The following is a 19014-nucleotide window of genomic DNA, read 5'->3' on the forward strand; positions in this document are numbered from 1 at the left end:
CAGGCTTTTTTTTTTTTTTTTTTAAGTGTTGACAAATGATTTTAAAACTCTAAAAAGCACAATTATCTTTTCTTTATGATAGTCTGTGGTGCAATATGTTCGACTACAAAAAACGATTTTGTTGAAAAAATCTTTTTTTTTGTGGTGCTTAGTGTTGTGGGTTGTTGTTGGTGTTTGCTTTTTTAAATAAGGTATTTTGGATGTGGCATTTAGAGGCGTACAGAGGACTGTAAAAGTTTTGTTTACAGGTCTGAGGATGAAAATGGTGTACGTGTTTGCCAGAGAGGCAGAGGATTTATGTAGATATAAATAATTTTAAATTCTCGACAAATTTAAGGGCTTTTTAGATCAGTGAAATAGTTGCTTGCTTCTTGCAGTATTCAAAGCACCCTGATTTATGAGGACCTGTGGATTCTGCACTGTAACGCTGTGACTTTCACTAGCCGCTTGACTGAGAGCGATCTGCACAAAGCTCAGCTCGAAGGAGCTCCTCGCACCCTGCTCGAGGAGCTGGCACCAGGCAGTGCCTGGGCTGGGGGCGGCCTCGCTCGGACCCCCGCAGGAGCTGGGCTGGAGCTCGAGGGTGAGCGGCGAGGCTTCGCCTGCACACGCGGGCACTGCTGCGGGGCGAGCGCGGCCCCGGCCGGCTAATGAGCCCCTCTGCTGGATTAGCGGTGTCAGCTGCTGTGCGGGACTCCGGCCAGCATAATCTCCTGGAAATAAATTACATCTGTTTCTGCTAATTAATACACCTCGCTGTAGTCGCCATGGTCTGTGGTTGGCAATATTATGACTTTTTTGTTGCTTGGTGATTGTTATTGGTGAGCTCTGCAGATGGTGGAATGGCCTTTGCAGGCACTGCTGGTGGTTGTAACCCCCCCTTTTTCATTTACATATGGCTCTATTGCAGTCCTTACTCCTGATAGCCACGTTTCAACCTAGGAGAAATATTTTTTCATAAAAGCTTTCCTTTGATTAACTGTCCTTTTTTTTTTTTTTTCCCCATACTTGGGTGTTATGGTTGTGTTTGGTTATTTGAGTCACAAGTTGCTTTGTCTTTCTGTCTAACACTGAAAGAGTTAGAAGGAAAGGAAAGAAGAGTAAATTAGGGTTTTCTTACCAAAAAAATCTCAATGCAAGTGCTTATGCTAAAATTCTTGAAAACTTTTGGAATGCAGAATCGTTTGTAAAATGAAGGTTTTCCAGATGCTGGGTGATCTGATGATTGCAAACTGAAAAGTCGTATAGATTCTCAATTAGCGGCAAATGGAGTTCATCACTGGTTTTAATAACCCTCATAAGCACATTTTAATTTTTTCTTTTTATTTGTCATACAAACTAATTATTATGTCCAAGCCATAAAAAGAAGAACAATAATCTATTTCTTATGTCATGTTACTGATTTCCAGATACTATACAAGTTAATGAAATCAATATGCATATTGGGAAAGCAAAGCGATAAGTTATTCTGGCTGCAAAGAGAAATCAATTTTCACCTCGTTTTTTCCAGTACCCACACCAGACAGCTCAGGGCAGAAGCTCCCAGCCCCGTGGTTCCAGTTTTTAAAGCTACGTGGGCTGGGTTTGGCTGTGCCGTGCTGCACCGTGCCACGCCATGCCATGCTGTGCCATGCCGTGCCGTGCCGTGCCACGCCATGGCGCACTGTGCCGTGCCGTGCCATGTTATGCCGTGCCGGCTCGCGTGTTCAAGCGGTTGTTTCCCCACCCCGGCAGCAGCAGGGCTTCAGCGGGTGCTGCAGAGCAGGGCTGGGCACGGCCCCGGCGCTGGCAGCTGCTCGGAGGGGATCGCTGGGGTCCCTCGCGACGCCGAGGCGGCCCCTCTCGATTCCGATCGCCTTCACAGCCCGGAGGCTGCGCCACGCGTCGTCACTGCCAGCAGTTGGGGTTTGGGCCGCTTCGCAGCAAGAGGAACTAGTTTCAATGAGTTGTACTTCAGCAGCATCAGGGTGGAATAAAATTATAATAGTTATTATTAACATGATCATTATTATTGCACACTTGCTTCTTTAGAAGCTCACTATTAAGGCTTGTCTGAACTTCATTCTCATTCCATTTGTTTTAATTGCTTTGGGAAGCATAAACAAATTTATTTCTCTCTGTTACGAACAGCCCGAGGGAAAATGAACACGTCGCTGTGTCCCTCATGCCTGTTGGTATGCAGTCCTAATAGAGGTGATTCATTCATTTAATGCAATAATGGATATAAGCCATGGTAAATATTTAAACAAAACACCGTGAAAAACAACTAGATAAAAAACAGGTTTTGAGTGTGTCCCTTGTCCTTTTTGCTATCATATAATGCTGAGAAGTTACATGTTAAAGTTGTGTATGATGACTACTCTCAACAAAGAATTGAAAAAATCAAGTCATGGAAAATTCTGAAATTTTGCAGGTGTTCATCATATATGAAATGTTTTAGAGAGCACAGTCATCCACGCAGGGGAAGGTGCATATATAAAGCTTTGTGAGGAGGGGTTTGCACCTGAGGATCATGCTGTAACGCGGTGGGCGTTGCATTGCCTGCCTGCCTAGCTGAGAGGTTAAAGTACCCTTTGGTTTTCTGTGTTGCTCTTTTGCTCGGCGTTTTTCTCCCAATTAATCAAAATTAAGTAGAGCAACATAATGAACAGAAAATGAAGCTTCACTAAAATGTAAGTCTTTTTCTAGATTTTTATCATCACTTTAAATTTCATTAGCAAAACAAGAAAGAATCGTTTAATTTTTTCTCATGTGTTTTAGATAACACAGAAATGTTTCCATTTATTTTGGACTCTTGGAAGATGACCAAGGGCTAAAGGGCCTTCAATATTTGATATGGCTGGCCATATAGTGTTGGAAAGGTACCAGGGGTTGGGGGCGTCAGTAAGATCCTTCCATCTCGCAGAACACTAGGAAGGAAAGAACATTTCCTCTGTGCTGGGTGCTCCGCGCACCACTTCCCACGCTCCTTCAGTGGTTGCGTTTGGGCCCAAGGGCAGAAGGCAGCACCCTGCAGGGTCAGGCTCCTGGTGTATTCGTCTCTAAGCTGTAGCAAGGTTATATATAAAGTTCTTAACAGGAGCGTTGTGTAGCTTGTACATTTCGGTTTGGGGGAATTTCTTCAGCTCCTAGTCCTGTTTTCTGGAGGTGCTTTCTCACTGCACTGCAGTGCTCTCTGTTGGGTAACGTGCCGCCTGGGCTGCTGCTGTCACCGCTCTCGGCTCTGTCCGGTTCTCCTAGCCCTGGGAGATGCTGTGCAGTGTTCCCAGCTCTGCTCACTGCCGAGGGGCCCTGGAGCAGCCGTGCCCTGCTGCACCCCATACCCGCACCCTGCAGCCGTGCCCTGCTGCACCCTGTGCTGCCGGCAGACACCAGGCCTGGCTGCCTGCGCTGCTGGCAATGGGGGCATGAGCACAGCTGGGAGCATCCCCTGGCAAGCAGTCTGCACACAGAGAGCGAGTTCACAGGTGTTTAAGGGCACATTTTGGGAAGTGTTTTGTGGATGTGTGGGCTCTGTGCAGCCAGTGTTCCCTGGAACAGCCCCCAGGCCCCCACCTGGTCCCACGCTGCTCCTGCCCCCGGCCAGGCTCTGTGCCGTGCCTCATCTCCCTGCTGTAGCAGAGTGCTGGCAGTGTCTGAAAAGTTTGTGTTTTCAGCTGCAGACTGAAGTTTCAGTAGGTAGTCTCTGCTTCAAAACTGGTCAAAGATCTTTGAGAACCTTCCTGCTCCAGCCCGGCAGGCTCTGGAGGTCTCTGCTTGCTCTTGCTTTGCTTTGTTTTGTTTTCCCTGTTGTGTTGTTCCCTCCGAACTCTTGCAGAATGTGCTGAGCTGTTCCTGTAAGGCTGCGCGCGAGCTGCCATGGAGAGCTCTCTGCTGCTCAGAGGAAAAGCACCGGGATCAATACAGAGCTCACCAGAGGCGTCGCACCGTGCGGCACGGCAGCTCTGTAATTTGAAGTTTGCAGCGGGGGAATTGGTGCCCAATCACTCAGAACACTTAATTGGAAAGTCAGGCCACGGGCTAGGCTGTAGCAACACATTCCTGAGGCCTTGCGGCTGCTCCCCGCAGCAGCCGCCCCGGGGCCGCCTCGGACACCCGTGGCTGTGGCCGTGCTGCCCGCACAGACCGGCGGAGCAGAGCCGCTCTGGCGAAGGCCGGACTGCGCCCAGGCTGAAGCCCAGGCTTGATGTGCAGGCTCACCCATCCCATTTATTGCAGGCTCACCCATCCCATTTATTGCAGGCTCACCCATCCCATTTATTGCAGGCTCACCCATCACATTTAACAATGCCATAGCGCGACTTGATACAGCTATGGAAAACAGGCATCCAGCATTGATTCCTTTCTCTGTTTAGTTCCTGCAGTCTCTATACCTTGCCCTAAATGGGAAAGTATTCTTTTAAAACCATCTTAAAAATGTTAATGGCTGTAAAGCACTTTTCATTTTGGACCCCTGCGCAGAATTCAGCTGTGACTTTAATTCATCTGCCATCCCTGCTTCTCATCATGTTCCTTATGCGTTTCTTTAATCTATTTACTGCGCAAGTGTTTATTCATTGCTCTGTTGCCGTTTTTTTCTGACCCTCTCTGTCTCCACGTGGGAGGGGTGAAAGACTGGGGCTGCTCAAAGGGCTGGGAGCTCTGGAGGGGATTTAATCTGTCCGGGGAGCTCAGCGGAGCAGATATTAAAAGCTAAACCTGCTCGTAGATCATAGTATTAAAAGGTATTATGGGAAGTATGTATACAAAATGAATGGTTTTTAAGTCTTCCTAAAATGTTAACCTTCCACTGTGATTATACATACACATCTTAGCCATAATTAATACATTTCACAGATGTTAGTGATCTGGATGTAATGATCCCTGAGAGTCAGTAAAGAGCAGAAAATTTAGCAGTCTACCAGCCTACCGGAAAGCATTGTCTTGATCACTGAGGTTCCAGAAATACTTGCTAGAGAAGCTAATTTCTATCATAGCAAAGTTCTTCATAGAAAATAATTGATAAAATAAAATCTACAGTTGTTCATGAGTACGATCCTATTGCATAATTTCTGTAATTGTACAGAATTACATTACAGAGCAGGACTACCCTGCCAGGTTTACCTGGGTGTTACTTTACTTAATGCATTGCTTGTATTCATTTGTTTTCTAATTCTATTGTGGAAATGAGTAAATTGTGCAACCTGTTCAGTCTCATTGCAATAAGACTTTCAAACATCTTCTACTAGATTGTATTTAATTTCCCCATTATAAACCCTAGATTAAAGCAGAACCCAGGCAATTAGAAAATAAACAAGGCATGTACTTGAGAGAAAATCACTTAATCTGCGCTCTGTAAGCCTGAAAAACTCTCCATCATCTACCATGTTGCAGCTGAAATCTTCCCTTAAAAATGCCGCAGAGTTCCTGGTGATAATCCTCAGAAGGAAGCACAAGCTTCTTGTGCTTGTAGATCAGTGCACTTGTAGATCAGACCTCCCCGTCTCCTGCAACATCCGGGGCGTTTGGCCACACAGCCCTCGGCTCCCTGCGGGCAAGGACGATGTGCTCTGAGTCGCGCACAGCACTGAGGGCGGGGAAGCACCGGCCGTGAAAACAGGGCTCGGATCTGACACCGAGCGTCCTGCCTGGGATTTTGTCCTCCTTTCCTACTCGAAGCTCGGCTGTGGTCCTGCAGCAGACATCTGGCAGGCCGTGGGGAAAGGAGCGCCCTGCGGAGCAGGCACAGGTGGGGACGGACACGGGTGGGCACCCAGGACGCGGGTGGGCACCCTCGCACCGGAGCCTCCCTCGCCAAAACAGAAGCGACTTTACATGGTTATAACCATCTCCTACAAGGGGGATAAATGCTATTACAAAATACCACGTTTCAAAGTCATGTATGTGCATTGTTTATGTTGGAGGTACTGGATGGGGCACGAAGTGCCACTGGCAGGGTGGCGCAGCCGAGGCGCGCCGGGGGCTCACTGCGAGCTCTTGCTGCAGGGAAGGGCTCTGCCCCTCCAGGTCCCTACGGCTCCTAGGAGCAGGCACGTCTGCCTGCGTTACGCCTCTTAGAGCCTCTGCAGAAGCGGAGGCTGGATCACGGCCGGGCAAGGTAGTGCTGAGAAGAGCTGCTCTGCTGCCGGGGTCAGTGCCCCTCGCACCTCACGCTCCGGCTGCCCTCCCCTGCAGCTCTGATCCCAAACTGCCTCTCTTGTGCTCCAACACAGCCGTCAAGTAGCGCGGCAGTGCATAGCGCGGGGGGCCCTGGCACGTGGGGAGGGGATGTTTCGCACGCTCCTGTGCCGTTGCTGCCTGCCTGCTCGCAGCTAGAAGCACGCGGGCATTTGCACAGATGGATCGGTCGACGAATTAATTCCAGTCCAAAAGAAACGGCTGGTTAAGCTGCTGAAACCAGCATCTTCCCTCCCCACTCCATGTTTATGGCTTAATTATGAAATTATAATCAGCGAAAAATCAAATTATCATTGCAGACAGACAGGTGGGGCGTGCAGCCCAGCACTTGGTTGAAGAACTTCAGGGTATTGGGGACTTTGGAGAAGAGGCTCTGCAATGCTTCCCTTTCACCAAAACAAGTCACTCCTCATTGGAAAGAAAGCATATGGACGTTCAGCTAAGCTGATACCAGCACAAAAGCTGTACTTGCAACACCTGGGAGGGCTGAAGTAGGTAACTGCAGATTCTGGTGGCAAAATCTCTCTTTCCAAACTCCCAGATGGAACACTTCTATACTTACAGTCCAATTCTTCTCACAGCTTTTATATGTTCTATCGGGATTCCTATATTCTGTATATGAAGGGAATTATTACATTATAATCTGAAAAGGGAGTCGGCTACCATACGTTTTAATAAATGCTGCTATAAAATTGTAGTTGGGAACTTGCCACCTTTTCCGGGGACACCTCCTGGAGAAGCCGAGCTGTACGTCTGGGCACAGGCTGTGAGCTGGGGCCGTGCAGGCTGCTTGCCGAGGGGCCGATGGAGCGTTTCATCGGGCAACAGTTCAGCACAAGGTTTAAGAAACAGGATAAGTGCACGTATGCTGAGTCCCCAGTTTATTTACTTGTTGATTCTAAGTTGTGGTGAAAATAAGGCATCCTATCCCACGTTCAGAAAGCAACGGCAGCCTCAGGAGCAGCTCAGCCCTGCAGTAATTCCCACCCCAGCAGTAATCTTTATTACGCTGCATCATTTATGTGCACTTGAATGTAACTGAGAATATAATTCCAGTCCTTGGAAATGAGAAATGAGGCTCGGTGAAGTACAGGCTCGACATCAGTCCCACGCAAAGTAATGGCTCCCATAATTCTGGTCTCTAGGCAGAGCTATGGGCTCAGACATGCTGTTACCTCCATCAGGCCCCTTCCGCGGCCGAGAGGCACCTGAGAGGCTCCCGTCTGCCTCCTCCTGCGTGGAGGCACCAGCTTGGATCTGCATGATTCCCCAGGGGAAAGTTCCCAACGTTTCTCATAGGCAAAGAGGTTCCCGGAGGAGTGCTCAGGAGGGAGTCACAGGTGGACGTGCAACAGGGCCAGCAGGAGCCTCCAGGTAGTCAGGTCGTTCCTAAATCATTTAGAAATTCCTAAATAATTCAGGAATAATAATTTAGCATTTAGGTCATTCCTAAATAATTTAGAAATTCCTAAATAATTTAGCAATAATAATTTTAAATTTGGGTCACTCCTACTCACACGTAAGTGGTGTTTTTAGCCACGCAGGAGACACGTGCAGCAAGCCACCCACCTCCAGCAAAGCCATTCACGTCCCCCCAGGCCCCCTGCCGCCACTGGGCAGGCTGGCACGGGCAGGGTAATAGGGATAATGGCCCGGAGGAGAGCCGGGAAAGAGGAAATACAGCTGAGATAGCATAGCGGGCTTACTTCTGTACACAGCTTTGTACAGAATGGCTCGCTAGGCTATTATGCCTCGTTCCACTGTTCACATGTCAGGATGATTCAGATGGTCCTCGGAAGAGAGAAACAAATATTATCGAGGAAGCCTTACAAAAATTAAGCTTGTGGTGCTTAAATCATCTGCAGAGAAAGATGAAAAGGGAGGTGATTTATCATGTTTTATGGGTCCTTACTCATAGAAAAGATACTTGATAGTAAGGGGGATGTTCAGTCTTGCAGACAAAAACATAATAAGATCTGATTTCTGAAAGCTGAATTTAGCGAAATGCAATTTTGAAGTAAGATGCTATTTCCCGGCAGTGAAGGGGGTATTTAATCGCTGGCAGTGCTTACGGCGTGGCAGCGTGAGCATCACCTGGAGCTGGGGTAGGCTGAGGCAGCTCCCTCCAAGACGTCCTTTAGCCAAGCTTCTGGGAAAACGGCTGGAGCCTGCGAGCGTCTGAGCTCAGACTGCCCCGAGCAGCCCCTCGGGCCAGGCATCCCCAGCCAGGTCACCCAAATTTCACTCACGTCAGAGCTGTGCTCCATGACTCTGGCTTGCTTGTAAACTCACCGGGGAAAGATTTTCTGACTGTTTGCCTTTAGAACATGCGATTTTATCAAAATCCAAACGTTTGACAAAACAGTATGGATTTGGTTTTTGAACAACGTGGGCAAAATCTACACCAAAGGGCGAGCGGCACCGGCACCGCGGCGATTCGGGGCACAGGGGGTCGGGGCACTGCGGGCACCTGTGGGCACGGGGGGCACGGCTGGCACGGCCTGCCTTAGGACAGGCTTTTGCAGAACGAATTTGAGTAATGTGTTCCCTGCAGGGATCCACAAAGATATCTGATTAAGAAGTTACTCCTTTCCTGGAAATAAATCTTTTGCACATTTCAGCTCCTGCAAATGCTCTGCAAGGGCCGGGTGCTTTTTCAGGTCATGAAGCGAAGGAGGAAGAGTGGATTACTGCCTCGCTGAGCTGGGCTGGCAGACTCACAGGGCTCCTGTTTCGGTGACTGTGTGTAAACCTGTTTGAACTTCAAAGGATGGCAACAGTAAACTTCACTCATAGGAGACGGGGAAGGCTGAGCCTGCCCCAGACCTCTGATTTCCCCGCAGACATGTTTCTCTGCTAATTAACAATACACCGCACAGACTTTTAATTTTCTTTGCTTACAAATGCATAGCCACGAGCAAGCACTGAGAATTCGCTGCTTATTTGAAGCCTTCTGACCCCAGCTCGTTTTGAAGAAATAACTTCCAGTCAATGACCAGTGACAGGGCTGGAGAACGTCTGCAGGTGGAGATCCCAAAGCACGCAGAGCCACTCGGGGCACGTGCCTCGTTTATCCCAGAGGAGACGAGGTGCCTGTCCCTGCACTGCTGAGCAGAGGCAGCCCGTGTCCTCCAGGCCGGGCACAGAGCTTTGCACCCGTGCACGGCGCAGGCTGCAGCCACCAGCCCCGGGGCTCGGCGCGGGGCTGTGCGTGGGCACGGCTGCGGGGAAAACTTCCTGGCAGAGCCTGCCGGAGGCTGCATTCAGCGTCTAAAGAAAAACCCACCACAACAACAAGCGGTTCACTGTAAACAGCATCTCTGAGTCATTCAGGCGGCTTACAAGTGTGTGATGGAGGGACGTGAACAGTGTCTGCTTGTGTAACGCAGCCACTGCCTCGGCTCAGCTGCTGCAGGTGCTGTTGTGCCACCCCAGTGCTAAACCTACAGCTGCCCGTTTCCACCCATTTTGGGGCCCTTTGCACTCCATGAAATGCGGAGTTTGATCACAGAAAGGCAGCTTGCTTTCCTTGACACTGCAGTTTGTTACTTCTGAAAAGGCTCTGTACTTCGCAGAGCACACGGGAGGGATGCTGACAGCACATTCCCGGAGCCTGAGCAGCTGCTGGGATGGTTGCACAGGTGTGCGTATGGTGGGATTTGGGTTGTGACAATGGGAGCAAACCAGTGAGACACGACTGGGGCATTAGGGAGAGCAAGGCTCCGGTTAGGAGTGTCCATTTAGGAAACAGGCAGATCAACATACATTTCTTTTCTCATTTCATTGGTACTCATTTATCTTGCAGAATGCTTTGATTTGAACTCAGTCGTTACAGAAGGTTCTGAAACACCCACATGTCAGAGCTGCGTCTTCCACACGTTTGTTATTTATTACACACAGAACGGTGCTTTTCCGAAGCATCAATGGGGTATGACTTGCTTCTGTATCGATTTGGTTTCTATAGCAAGCATACAATGAAATATGTAAAGGAATAATAATCCAAAAAGAATATTAATTTTGAAATCCCAAATCCCTGCCTTTATTGCTGGAGTCCCGAGATCCCTTCTTCCCTGTTTAAGGTTACAAGACATGGTGCACTCCTGTAAGGGCAGGCCACTTACAGCTTCCCGTTGTTTTCCATCCACGTGGAGCTCTGCTGTCTTATGACCAGGTGTATGAATAGTAAGTACAGAAAGTGGAGTTTAGAAAATAATTCTGCTGATGATTTTCTTCCTTAACTATGTTGATACTGCAGGCCAGAAAGAAATCAAAGCAGCAGAAACAAATGTATTTTAGTCTTCTCCGTGAACAGATATGACTCTCTAAGTACATATGGAGTAGATGTAATAATCATAATTGTTTTCAAAAGTAGAAGAAAAAATTCATTTTGTTTTATTTTCAAGCTGTCACAGGCCAGCTCAGCCTTCTCCCACAAAAAGAGCATCCTTCGGTAGCCGTTTACTGGGAACTCAATAGCAATGCCTGCCCTGCACAAGCCAAAGGAAATTGCTGCTTTCTTATTTGCAGCATTTTGACTTCGCGGGCTGTGCATCTGCAGACATGGTGGAAATAGCTGTGGTCACACCATAACACGATTTACCTAGCTTCATTTTGCACAGCCGCATACTTTGCGTATCCCTGTAGGTAACGGCAATATGCGTATCACGGCTCTGCTCTGCTCTCTGGGGTCTGGGGGGGTTGCTCTGGTTCAGCTGCTTTCCCTTACAACTTCCTCTTGGTTTCCTTTCAGTTTCTCCGAAGATATTTCGTATTTCAAGCGACATCATTGTGAACGAAGGCAGCAACGTTACCCTCGTGTGTCTGGCCACAGGGAAACCAGAGCCTTCCATTTCTTGGAGACACATCTCACCATCTGGTAAGCGCGCGTATCTGTCACTTTGAGCTTTCTGCAAAGTCTCACCAGTAACAGCTTTTGCATTTTCAGTTTCGGAAGTGGGACAGCATTACTTTTGCATGCCTTACAGAACGTGTGCCTAACTAGACTTGTGGAAAAGGAAGGCTTCAGCAGGTTTAAGCTGAGATCAGTGAAAACTGTAATGCTACTGTAAACTGGGAAGGTAGAAATAAAGGCATCCTAAACAAGAATATGTTTTTAATTTGGGCCTGGGTGACTCCCCGAGGACACGGGTTAGAGGCAGTGTCAGTAATAGCCCAAGACCTCTGAGCTGCAGCTCATTTTAACAGGCTGCAGACATTTATCAGATAAACCCAGCCAAGGAAATAATGAAGAACACAAAGGACTCTCCAGAAGTAGGAGTGAAGGCTGAAAACACCAACACGTCATGCACCAGACTCGATGGAATTTCACTCCCATTCGACCTTTCAGTCACTCCGTGACACAATGTCGCTTTTTAGGATGGTTTTATCAAACACACTTAAGTGTACATAAGAAAAACTGCAAACAAAATGGCATCTAAAACTACCGTTTCTGTTCACTCTGATGTTTCCTTTTGTACTTGTAATCCCTCATCGCGTGTTTGAGCAAAACATTTCGTCCAACATGACCAGCACCCCCGCGCTGGCTGGGTGCAGCCCCGGCGCCGAGGGGCGCGCTCCCCTCCCGGGAGGCACCGGCCTCTGCCTGCTGCCACCTCCCGCGGCTGCCGCACGCAGCCCTGGGGGCACGGGGGCTTCTACAGGGGCTCTGCAATTATCATTCCTTCTGAGGTGAAGGGCTTTCTGTTTGCTCACACAACTTCTCTGAAACCCGTGTAATTGCAGGGAAGAGCGGTTTCATGGGCTATTGCAGCTTTCCGCAGGGTGTCATAAGCCCGGTAACAGTTTCCTCTACAAAGCGAGAGTTGAAAAAAAAAACAACTTTTGACCTTTAAGACAATGACAATGAATTCTGCTGGAAGTGTCCATCGAGGGAGTAGGGAAAAAATCAGTTGCAGCAAAAAATGGATTTTAACTAAATGTCAAATAAAATTTTATTGGAAATTGTGGTGATACTTCAGAGTAATAGCTTAAAGCATTAGGTTTCCTACAGAAAGCAGCCATTACAGTTTTTTTTGAGAGGGAAAAAACAGAAGAGGAGAATTAGTCCACTCAGACTGGAGAAGGGGCCTGAGAAGGAGCTAGATCCTCCTCATCACGAGTCCAGACAAAATTGGTGCACATCATTACAAGGGCTTTCAGTGAACCACTGATTTTGTGTCTTGACCGAAGGACTGAGAATGGCAAGAGTAAAAATACGATCCGTGCGGCAACGGACTCGTTGCACGTACCGCAGTGACAGTGGAAGTGAAACGTGAGGAAAAGGCACCCGCGCCTCCCCTGGGGCAGGCTGGGTCGGCTTGGGGGGGTCCCCAAGGCTGTGCACAACCTCTGTGCTTGGTCCCTCACTTTGAAAAAAAACATGTATTTATACATGTTTAAATGGCAATTCCCATGTTTCAACGTGAGCCTTTTACCTCTTGTCCTGTCACTGGCACCTCTGAGAAGTTTGGGTCCATCGCCTTTTGCCCCCATCAGGTACAAGACCCCGAGCCCTCTCCTCCGCAGGCTGGACGCGGGTGGTTTCATCCTGGGGGTGTCACGGCGAGTTGTTGGCATCCAGGGTCCTTTGCCAGGAATACGATGCTCGTCTTCATGGTTTCTTCTCCCCGCCCCCCCCCCCAGGATGCCTTCAGGGTCCATCTTACACGTCCGATGCCGTGCCTGTACACCTTACCCCGCATTGTTGTGCAGCTCCCTGGCTTCCTGCGTGCCGCGCCTTTGCGTGCATCTGGTGCTGTTCCTTGTTCTCCCCGTTACCCCGTGCTCACCTTCTCCAGCCCCGATCCCCACCTCGTTGCCCACCCAGGGCACGCTGCTCACGGCCGTGGGGTGTCCGGTGCCGCCCGGTGCCGCAGCCCCGGCCCTGCCCTGCCCTGCCCGCGTCTCTGCCCGGCAGCGTGGGCTCGGTGCCGAGGCCGTGCAGCCCCCCCTGCCCCCCCGCTGGCAGCGTGTCCGGGGCTGCCCCACGGCAGCCATGGGGGGACAGCCCGTGCTTTGTGCCCAGAGCCGCAGCACGCAGCGGGAGAACAGCAAGCGGACGGCGAACGGAACGCGTTCTGCCTCCCTGCCTGACCGAACGGAGACGGTTTGTTCCGTCTCAGTAACGCCAGGCCAGTTCTGCGTGCCGGCGTGTGGTCTGGTGTACGGACAGCTATAAACGGCACTGAACTCCAGTTAAAGGCAGGAGAGTTGAAAACCTCACATTTCTGTGAGGGTTTATATTTTGTCTGCAGCAAATTACCTTTATCTACACATAAGCTTCATCTGCACTTTATAATTTCTATCAGTTTTCTCCCGTAATTCCCGGTGGCACTAATGAGGATTACATACAAGCATCACATCTAGAATACAACACTAAATTATTTTAAAGAATTATATTTATAATATTCTGGAATTGTTTGTCAAAGCTGCTACTGGAAGATAAGAAACGGAAAACTCTGAATACAAATGATTCAATGTAGACTAATGCCAAAATATTATCATGATTTGCATCAATGCAGCCTTTACTTGGATAAGGTCGGATTCAATTTTTTTTGAACAAGAGATAAAATGAACCTTTCAGAGGAATAAAAATAAAATGTATTTAGAGGTGATTTTTAACTTAGTACATAAATTATTGGCCTGTAATCTTTATGGTGCATGTTTAACTTGCAGTCATTATGTAAATACATTCATTATATAAATATTCATTATAGAAAGCCATTATGTAAATCCACAAAATCTACACATTCAGCATAGCACCATAAGGAACACGGAGCTGTAGCTTGTAATCTGAAAATCTTCTATTGTTGAAATGTCATCGGAATAAATTGCAGGTATTACTTATTTTGTTCTGACATTTAGGAGCAAAGTGCAGCATCAATAGTTTAAGAATGAAACCAGAATTTTAAAGAATTAAGGTCTGCCTGAGCCATAATTCCAGCTCTTAACACTTGTAGGCACGGCGCGCTGTTACATTTTCATTTTTGAGAAGCAACCTCTGCAAATGCTGCCATGAACAGTAAAAACAAAAGCTGTTCAAAAGACTTTGGATAAATGTTACTGCCTGGCAAACTCCGGGCGCCTTGCACGCCGAAGCTCTTTCCCACTTGGGTTTTGACCACCCTTTCCAGAGGAAGCTCTCCGCCGGGAGCTGGGGTCTTGGCAGGGCAGCCGTGACCTGACACTCAGGACGTCGCGGGCCCTTTGCGTGTTTCTGTTTGAAGCCAGCTCCGCGAGCGAAGCGGGGCTGCTTCCTAGCGCCCCGCAGGGTGTGTGGCCGTGCCCCTGCCGCTCCCCTGGGAAGGGCACAGAGCCGGCAGGGGCCGGACGCGCACGGCTGCGTCCTGCCAAACCAGCTGAGCCTCCACGTCCGTGCTGCAGGGAGCAAGGCGCTTGGCGTGAACCACACCTGCGTGTAGGCGGTAGTGACCGGGGTAGGTCTAGATCAAATGCATACAGAGAGAGGGGCATAAATAATTGCAAGAGCAGCCCCACCTTTGACTGTGTTTAAGGTGCTTGACTCCACCATCATATTTACCACAAGCGTTTTCAGATGAAGCTTCGAGCATTTCAAACAAGCATTTAAACCCCAGCTCGTTCGTGCTCGAGCCGCATGGTTCCCAGAGCGCTCGCGAGCAAGGTTAGGATGTGACACTCCCGCTGCAGGCCCTGGCAGTTTAACGGGGCTGGACCTGCCCGAAGCAAAGCCCCCAAGCCCCCACCCTACGGCTGTGGGTCCTCAGCGCTGTGCTAACCTCCACGGCCGCCCCATCGTGTGCACTACCTGCTCACACAGACCGAGCGGCAGCCTCTCGAAAGAAAGAGACAGGTGTGGTGGTGCGCATTTTGCTAGCAGGATTCACAGCTGCAGGCAGAAAAAGTGACTGAGATATGAGAATGTCCTTTTCTCTGGAGTTCTGCGAGTGTGCTGTAGTATTTACCAACCCCACTGTCGTGGCTTGCTCGTACCGAACGAACCAGCCTCACCTCTGCCTTTTATGACTCCTTGCTCTGGATCCTCAGCACGGTCCCTGGTGACTTTGAGCTTCATCTTTTCCGGGACTTCCCTATTCTTCTGCCCTTTTCTCACAGCTTTATCACCATTGTTTCCAGCCTAGTTTCCAGTTATTTTCCTAAAACATGAGGATGAGCAGCACATACATATACGCATGCATTTGGGAGTGCAGTTTTTCAGAAATTATTAGTTTAGCCGAATACAGACAGGTTTTCCCATGCCGAGTGACAGGCAACTCCCTACCACCAGGGCACTCTTGTTTTGCATATGTGAAATAACAGATTTTTCACAAACGTTGAGGAGAGCTACAATTTTCCAGAAATTGCCCTGACTTTAGGTTTGAACACGTTCGCATCGTGCTCCCTCTGCTTCACTCTCACATTTCACTTGCTGTGTGCGTGAGCGTGATATGACTGAGCTGAGCCTAACACCAGTCCTATTGTTTCTGGACAGCCCTAAAGCTGCGAAGATGTATTGCATTAATGTATCATCATAGCTCTGTCGTTCTGACGATGTATTAGTGTAATACATCTTTGGCACGCTCAAATGATAGGGCTGTCTGGGAAAAAGGGGTCTAAGAGCTGATTCAATTCAATTACAGGACAAAAGGCAATGCCAGCCCCTGAACATGCAGAGTGTGATTCCTGCGAGATGTAGACTGCTACAGAAGGCTGGGATTTTAGCCGGGGGGGGGAAGTGTGAAGAAATCAAAAAGGCTTTTTTTAAACTTATAGCTAAATCCTAAGAAACAAACAAAAGCTTGATATGAGCTCAGCTAATGTCAAATATTTTGTTCCATTTGCACTTCTGCTAGAGAACCACAATTTTTCAGATGTTATCCACACATCCACACGTGACAGAAATAAGAAGCATTTCCTTGACGTGCAAGTACTCTGAACCTGGATTTTCAGGCTGAAAATACTTAACTGACATGAATTATTATCAGATTTCCAGGGCTTTGTGGGTGTACAAAGTGTGAACTTGTCTTTTTAAATGCTGCCACTATTGATTCAAAATGGTTTTAAAGCTAAAAGTTTCAGCAGAAAAAAATGTTTCTGGCTTATATCTTTTGCCCTCCTAAATACTGAAAAGCTACCAGGCAGCGCTGCTGCTGAGGGTTATCCCGCACCCACCATTTCCCTCTAACATACTTGCTTTGTGCATGATGTCGCTTTTGGTGGGTAAGAAGCTGCTACCATCCACCCTCTGCTCGCTGCCAGTGCTGCCCGGTGGAGCCCATGCCAGCGCTAACCACGGCGGGTGCAGGATTTCACCGCAGAACGTCCAGCTTCGCAGCCCCACGCCCAGCCAGCAGGTCCCACCTGCAAGAGCTCCCCGGCAGAGCCTAGTGAGGGTGCCAAGCCTCATTCACTGCACCTGCATCGTCCCAGAGAGCTTAAAGCAGGTGATTATTTGTGTCCTGGCTTCTCGGTTTGGATTTGCAGTGCCCAGAGGCACTGAGAGCCACTGTTCAGTGGTCTCCCTCCTCCAGTGACCACACCTCACTTCTCCAGTACAAGTAAAAGCTTTTCTAACAGTGGAGCCATCTCTTCTCACCGGGATATCCCACAGGAGAGGTGCTCTGAGCCTGGCTCCAGCAATGTGCTCGAGGACTGCGGGGTGTCATGAGCACCAGTCCCACTTGAGACGTGGGGTCCTGGGTGGCCCTGCCACCCGCCACCTCCCCTACCTGTTGGCAGATTTATGGCTGCGTCATACAAAAAGCGAATCTCGTTCCCTCCAGCCGTCCGGGAAGCAGAATGTAAAATAATTCAGCGCTCTAATCTGATAAGCAGCGACAGTGATGTGCCTCCCTTATGCCATCATCACTCATCTCGCCCGCAACAGCTTCATTACGGGCCCGGCGCTGAGCTCCTCGTCCAGGTGAAGCATTACCCGGCTGAGCCGGAACATCTGCTCCTTGCAGCTGAGCTGGGAGGGTTGGAGACAAGCCAGGAAGCCTCCAGAGATCCACCAGGGCGAGGACGATCGGCACTAGGGTCAGCTAAGGTCGGATAGGCCGGGGTGCCGCCACCACGGCTCCGTGTGCTCCAGCCACCCGCCCGTGGCCCCGTGCCGGCTGTGAGGGGACAGGGACAGGCACTTGGCTCTCCGGAGCCACAAATGGCGCTCACAAACCGCATCTCTGCTTTGGAAACGTGGCACCAGCTGGTGCCAGAAGTAATGCCTTTGGTTCCAGTGCATTGTGCTGACGAAGACAAATGCTGATCTGGGGCTCAGGTGCCTCGGGGTTTTACAAAGCCTTCATGTGCCGATCCCAGACTGGGTTTGCGGAGAAGACCCCTTCTTCTTCTGCCTGGACTTGAGCTCTCCATTCTGTGCTGTCCGAGGCAGCCTCTTGGCCCTTAGCTCTCGCTCACGGCCCCACGTTGCAGGGCTTTGGGCAAGCCCCTTGCCCTGCACCGCTCCCGGGACAGGGGTGCCCGCCCCAACTGGGGCCGCGTCCCGCCTGGTGCCCTTGGGCCTGACGGCCTGTGCTGGAGCCCCGGTGGGCGGCAGGGCTCGGTGCTGCCTGCCAGCAGAGGCTGAGCTCCTGCAACGCACTTTGCCCAAGGTGTGCAGTTCGTGGGCTTGCTGAATGCCCAAAATGGAGCTGCTTCACCGCTGTCACCTGCCTGCTCCTTCCCCCGAGGTGCTGCGGGCCGGGCCGGCACCTCCCAGGGGACACGGCGAGGCTGGGGCCTGCCTCGGTCCCTCGCAGCGAGGATGTGCCTGGGACACCTGGACATGGTGGGCAGGTGGCGATTGCATGGATAGATCAGTCTGTGTTACATCTGCTCGGGGAATTATTTGTGATTAATATTTGATGTGAATGTAATGGCCCGAATGTGATCCTGAAGTGGAGTGTTCAGTTGGTGAAGGCATCACGTGCCGCTACATCAGCGCTCCCCTAACATTAAACAGGCTGGCAGCCTCCCAAGAGCTCAGGAGGAAACGGTGTGGGGTTCTACGCAGAGTAAATGAGGGGATTAATTAATAGTTTAAAGACAGCAATGCAAATATTAGCACTTAATATAAACTGCTTGTTGCGATTCTTTCCTTTGCCCTTGGATAAAGGAAAAATAATGATCCTCCAAAATCACACCTCGCCCGCACAAAATATGGTGGCTTCTGATTTCAGGCTATGGGCCTTTTGGCCTTTTTTTTTCCTTAATGATACTCGTAATATCATTGCTGGGGGATATGCGGCGTATTAGGATCCAATTAAGTGACATTCAGTATCACGATCCGTCGCACCGGGGTCAAGTGACATTACACTGGCTGCGATTAGTGGAAGAATTCTTAGAAAAACGTCGTTATTATCATGACTGTTCCTGAACTTTGAGCATCCCTTCAGGAACAATTAAAGGTATTCCTAGAAATCCTCGTGCCTTTTAAAAACTTTAAACAGACTGAAAAAAACCCTCTTGTTAGAATACAGTTGTCAGGAGAAGAATATTCACGCCAAGATGGTCAAATAATTGGGTCTTTGTGAAGGAGCTGAGGGCTGAGAGTAAGATTACAGTCTTAGTGATATAAGGAGGTGAAAACCGTACAAAAGCGTAGCATAGAAATAATTATGAATTTTTGACAATTTTATAACAACAGGAAAGAATTTCTTGCTTTTCAATAAAAGTAGATTAGCTCATTAATAACTCACACAATGCTATGAAAATTTGTTTTAATGCATGCTTAGTTTACTCCGCCTGATATTAGTTCATTTTTATTTGAGAAATAATGCACTCCAGAGTGAGTGATTTACGAATCATTGAAGATATTTCAGTGAAACAAAGTCTTTAGTGTTCAAAACCAAACCGAAC

The 19014-nt window shown here is 49.1% G+C and overlaps 1 protein-coding gene and 1 long non-coding RNA gene across 10 annotated transcripts in view; both read left to right on the plus strand.

The window, feature by feature from the left end:
* The window catches only part of LOC308199404, a 31043-nt gene extending 27695 nt beyond the window's left edge, over window positions 1-3348 (plus strand). For both annotated transcript variants that reach the window (XR_013954616.1, XR_013954617.1), the window contains exon 3: window positions 378-3348. This is a non-coding gene — a long non-coding RNA (uncharacterized lncRNA). The remainder of the gene's footprint in view (window positions 1-377) is intronic.
* NEGR1 (neuronal growth regulator 1) overlaps window positions 1-19014 on the plus strand; it is a 322390-nt gene that overhangs the window by 190009 nt on the left and 113367 nt on the right. For all 8 annotated transcript variants that reach the window (XM_080603526.1, XM_080603533.1, XM_080603528.1 and 5 more), the window contains one exon: window positions 10928-11053. In XM_080603526.1, coding sequence (XP_080459652.1) covers window positions 10928-11053 — 126 coding nt within the window. The remainder of the gene's footprint in view (window positions 1-10927; window positions 11054-19014) is intronic.

Source organism: Anser brachyrhynchus (genome assembly GCF_964034855.1).
Source record: "Anser brachyrhynchus genome assembly, chromosome: 8".
NCBI classification, from domain to species: Eukaryota; Metazoa; Chordata; class Aves; order Anseriformes; family Anatidae; genus Anser; species Anser brachyrhynchus.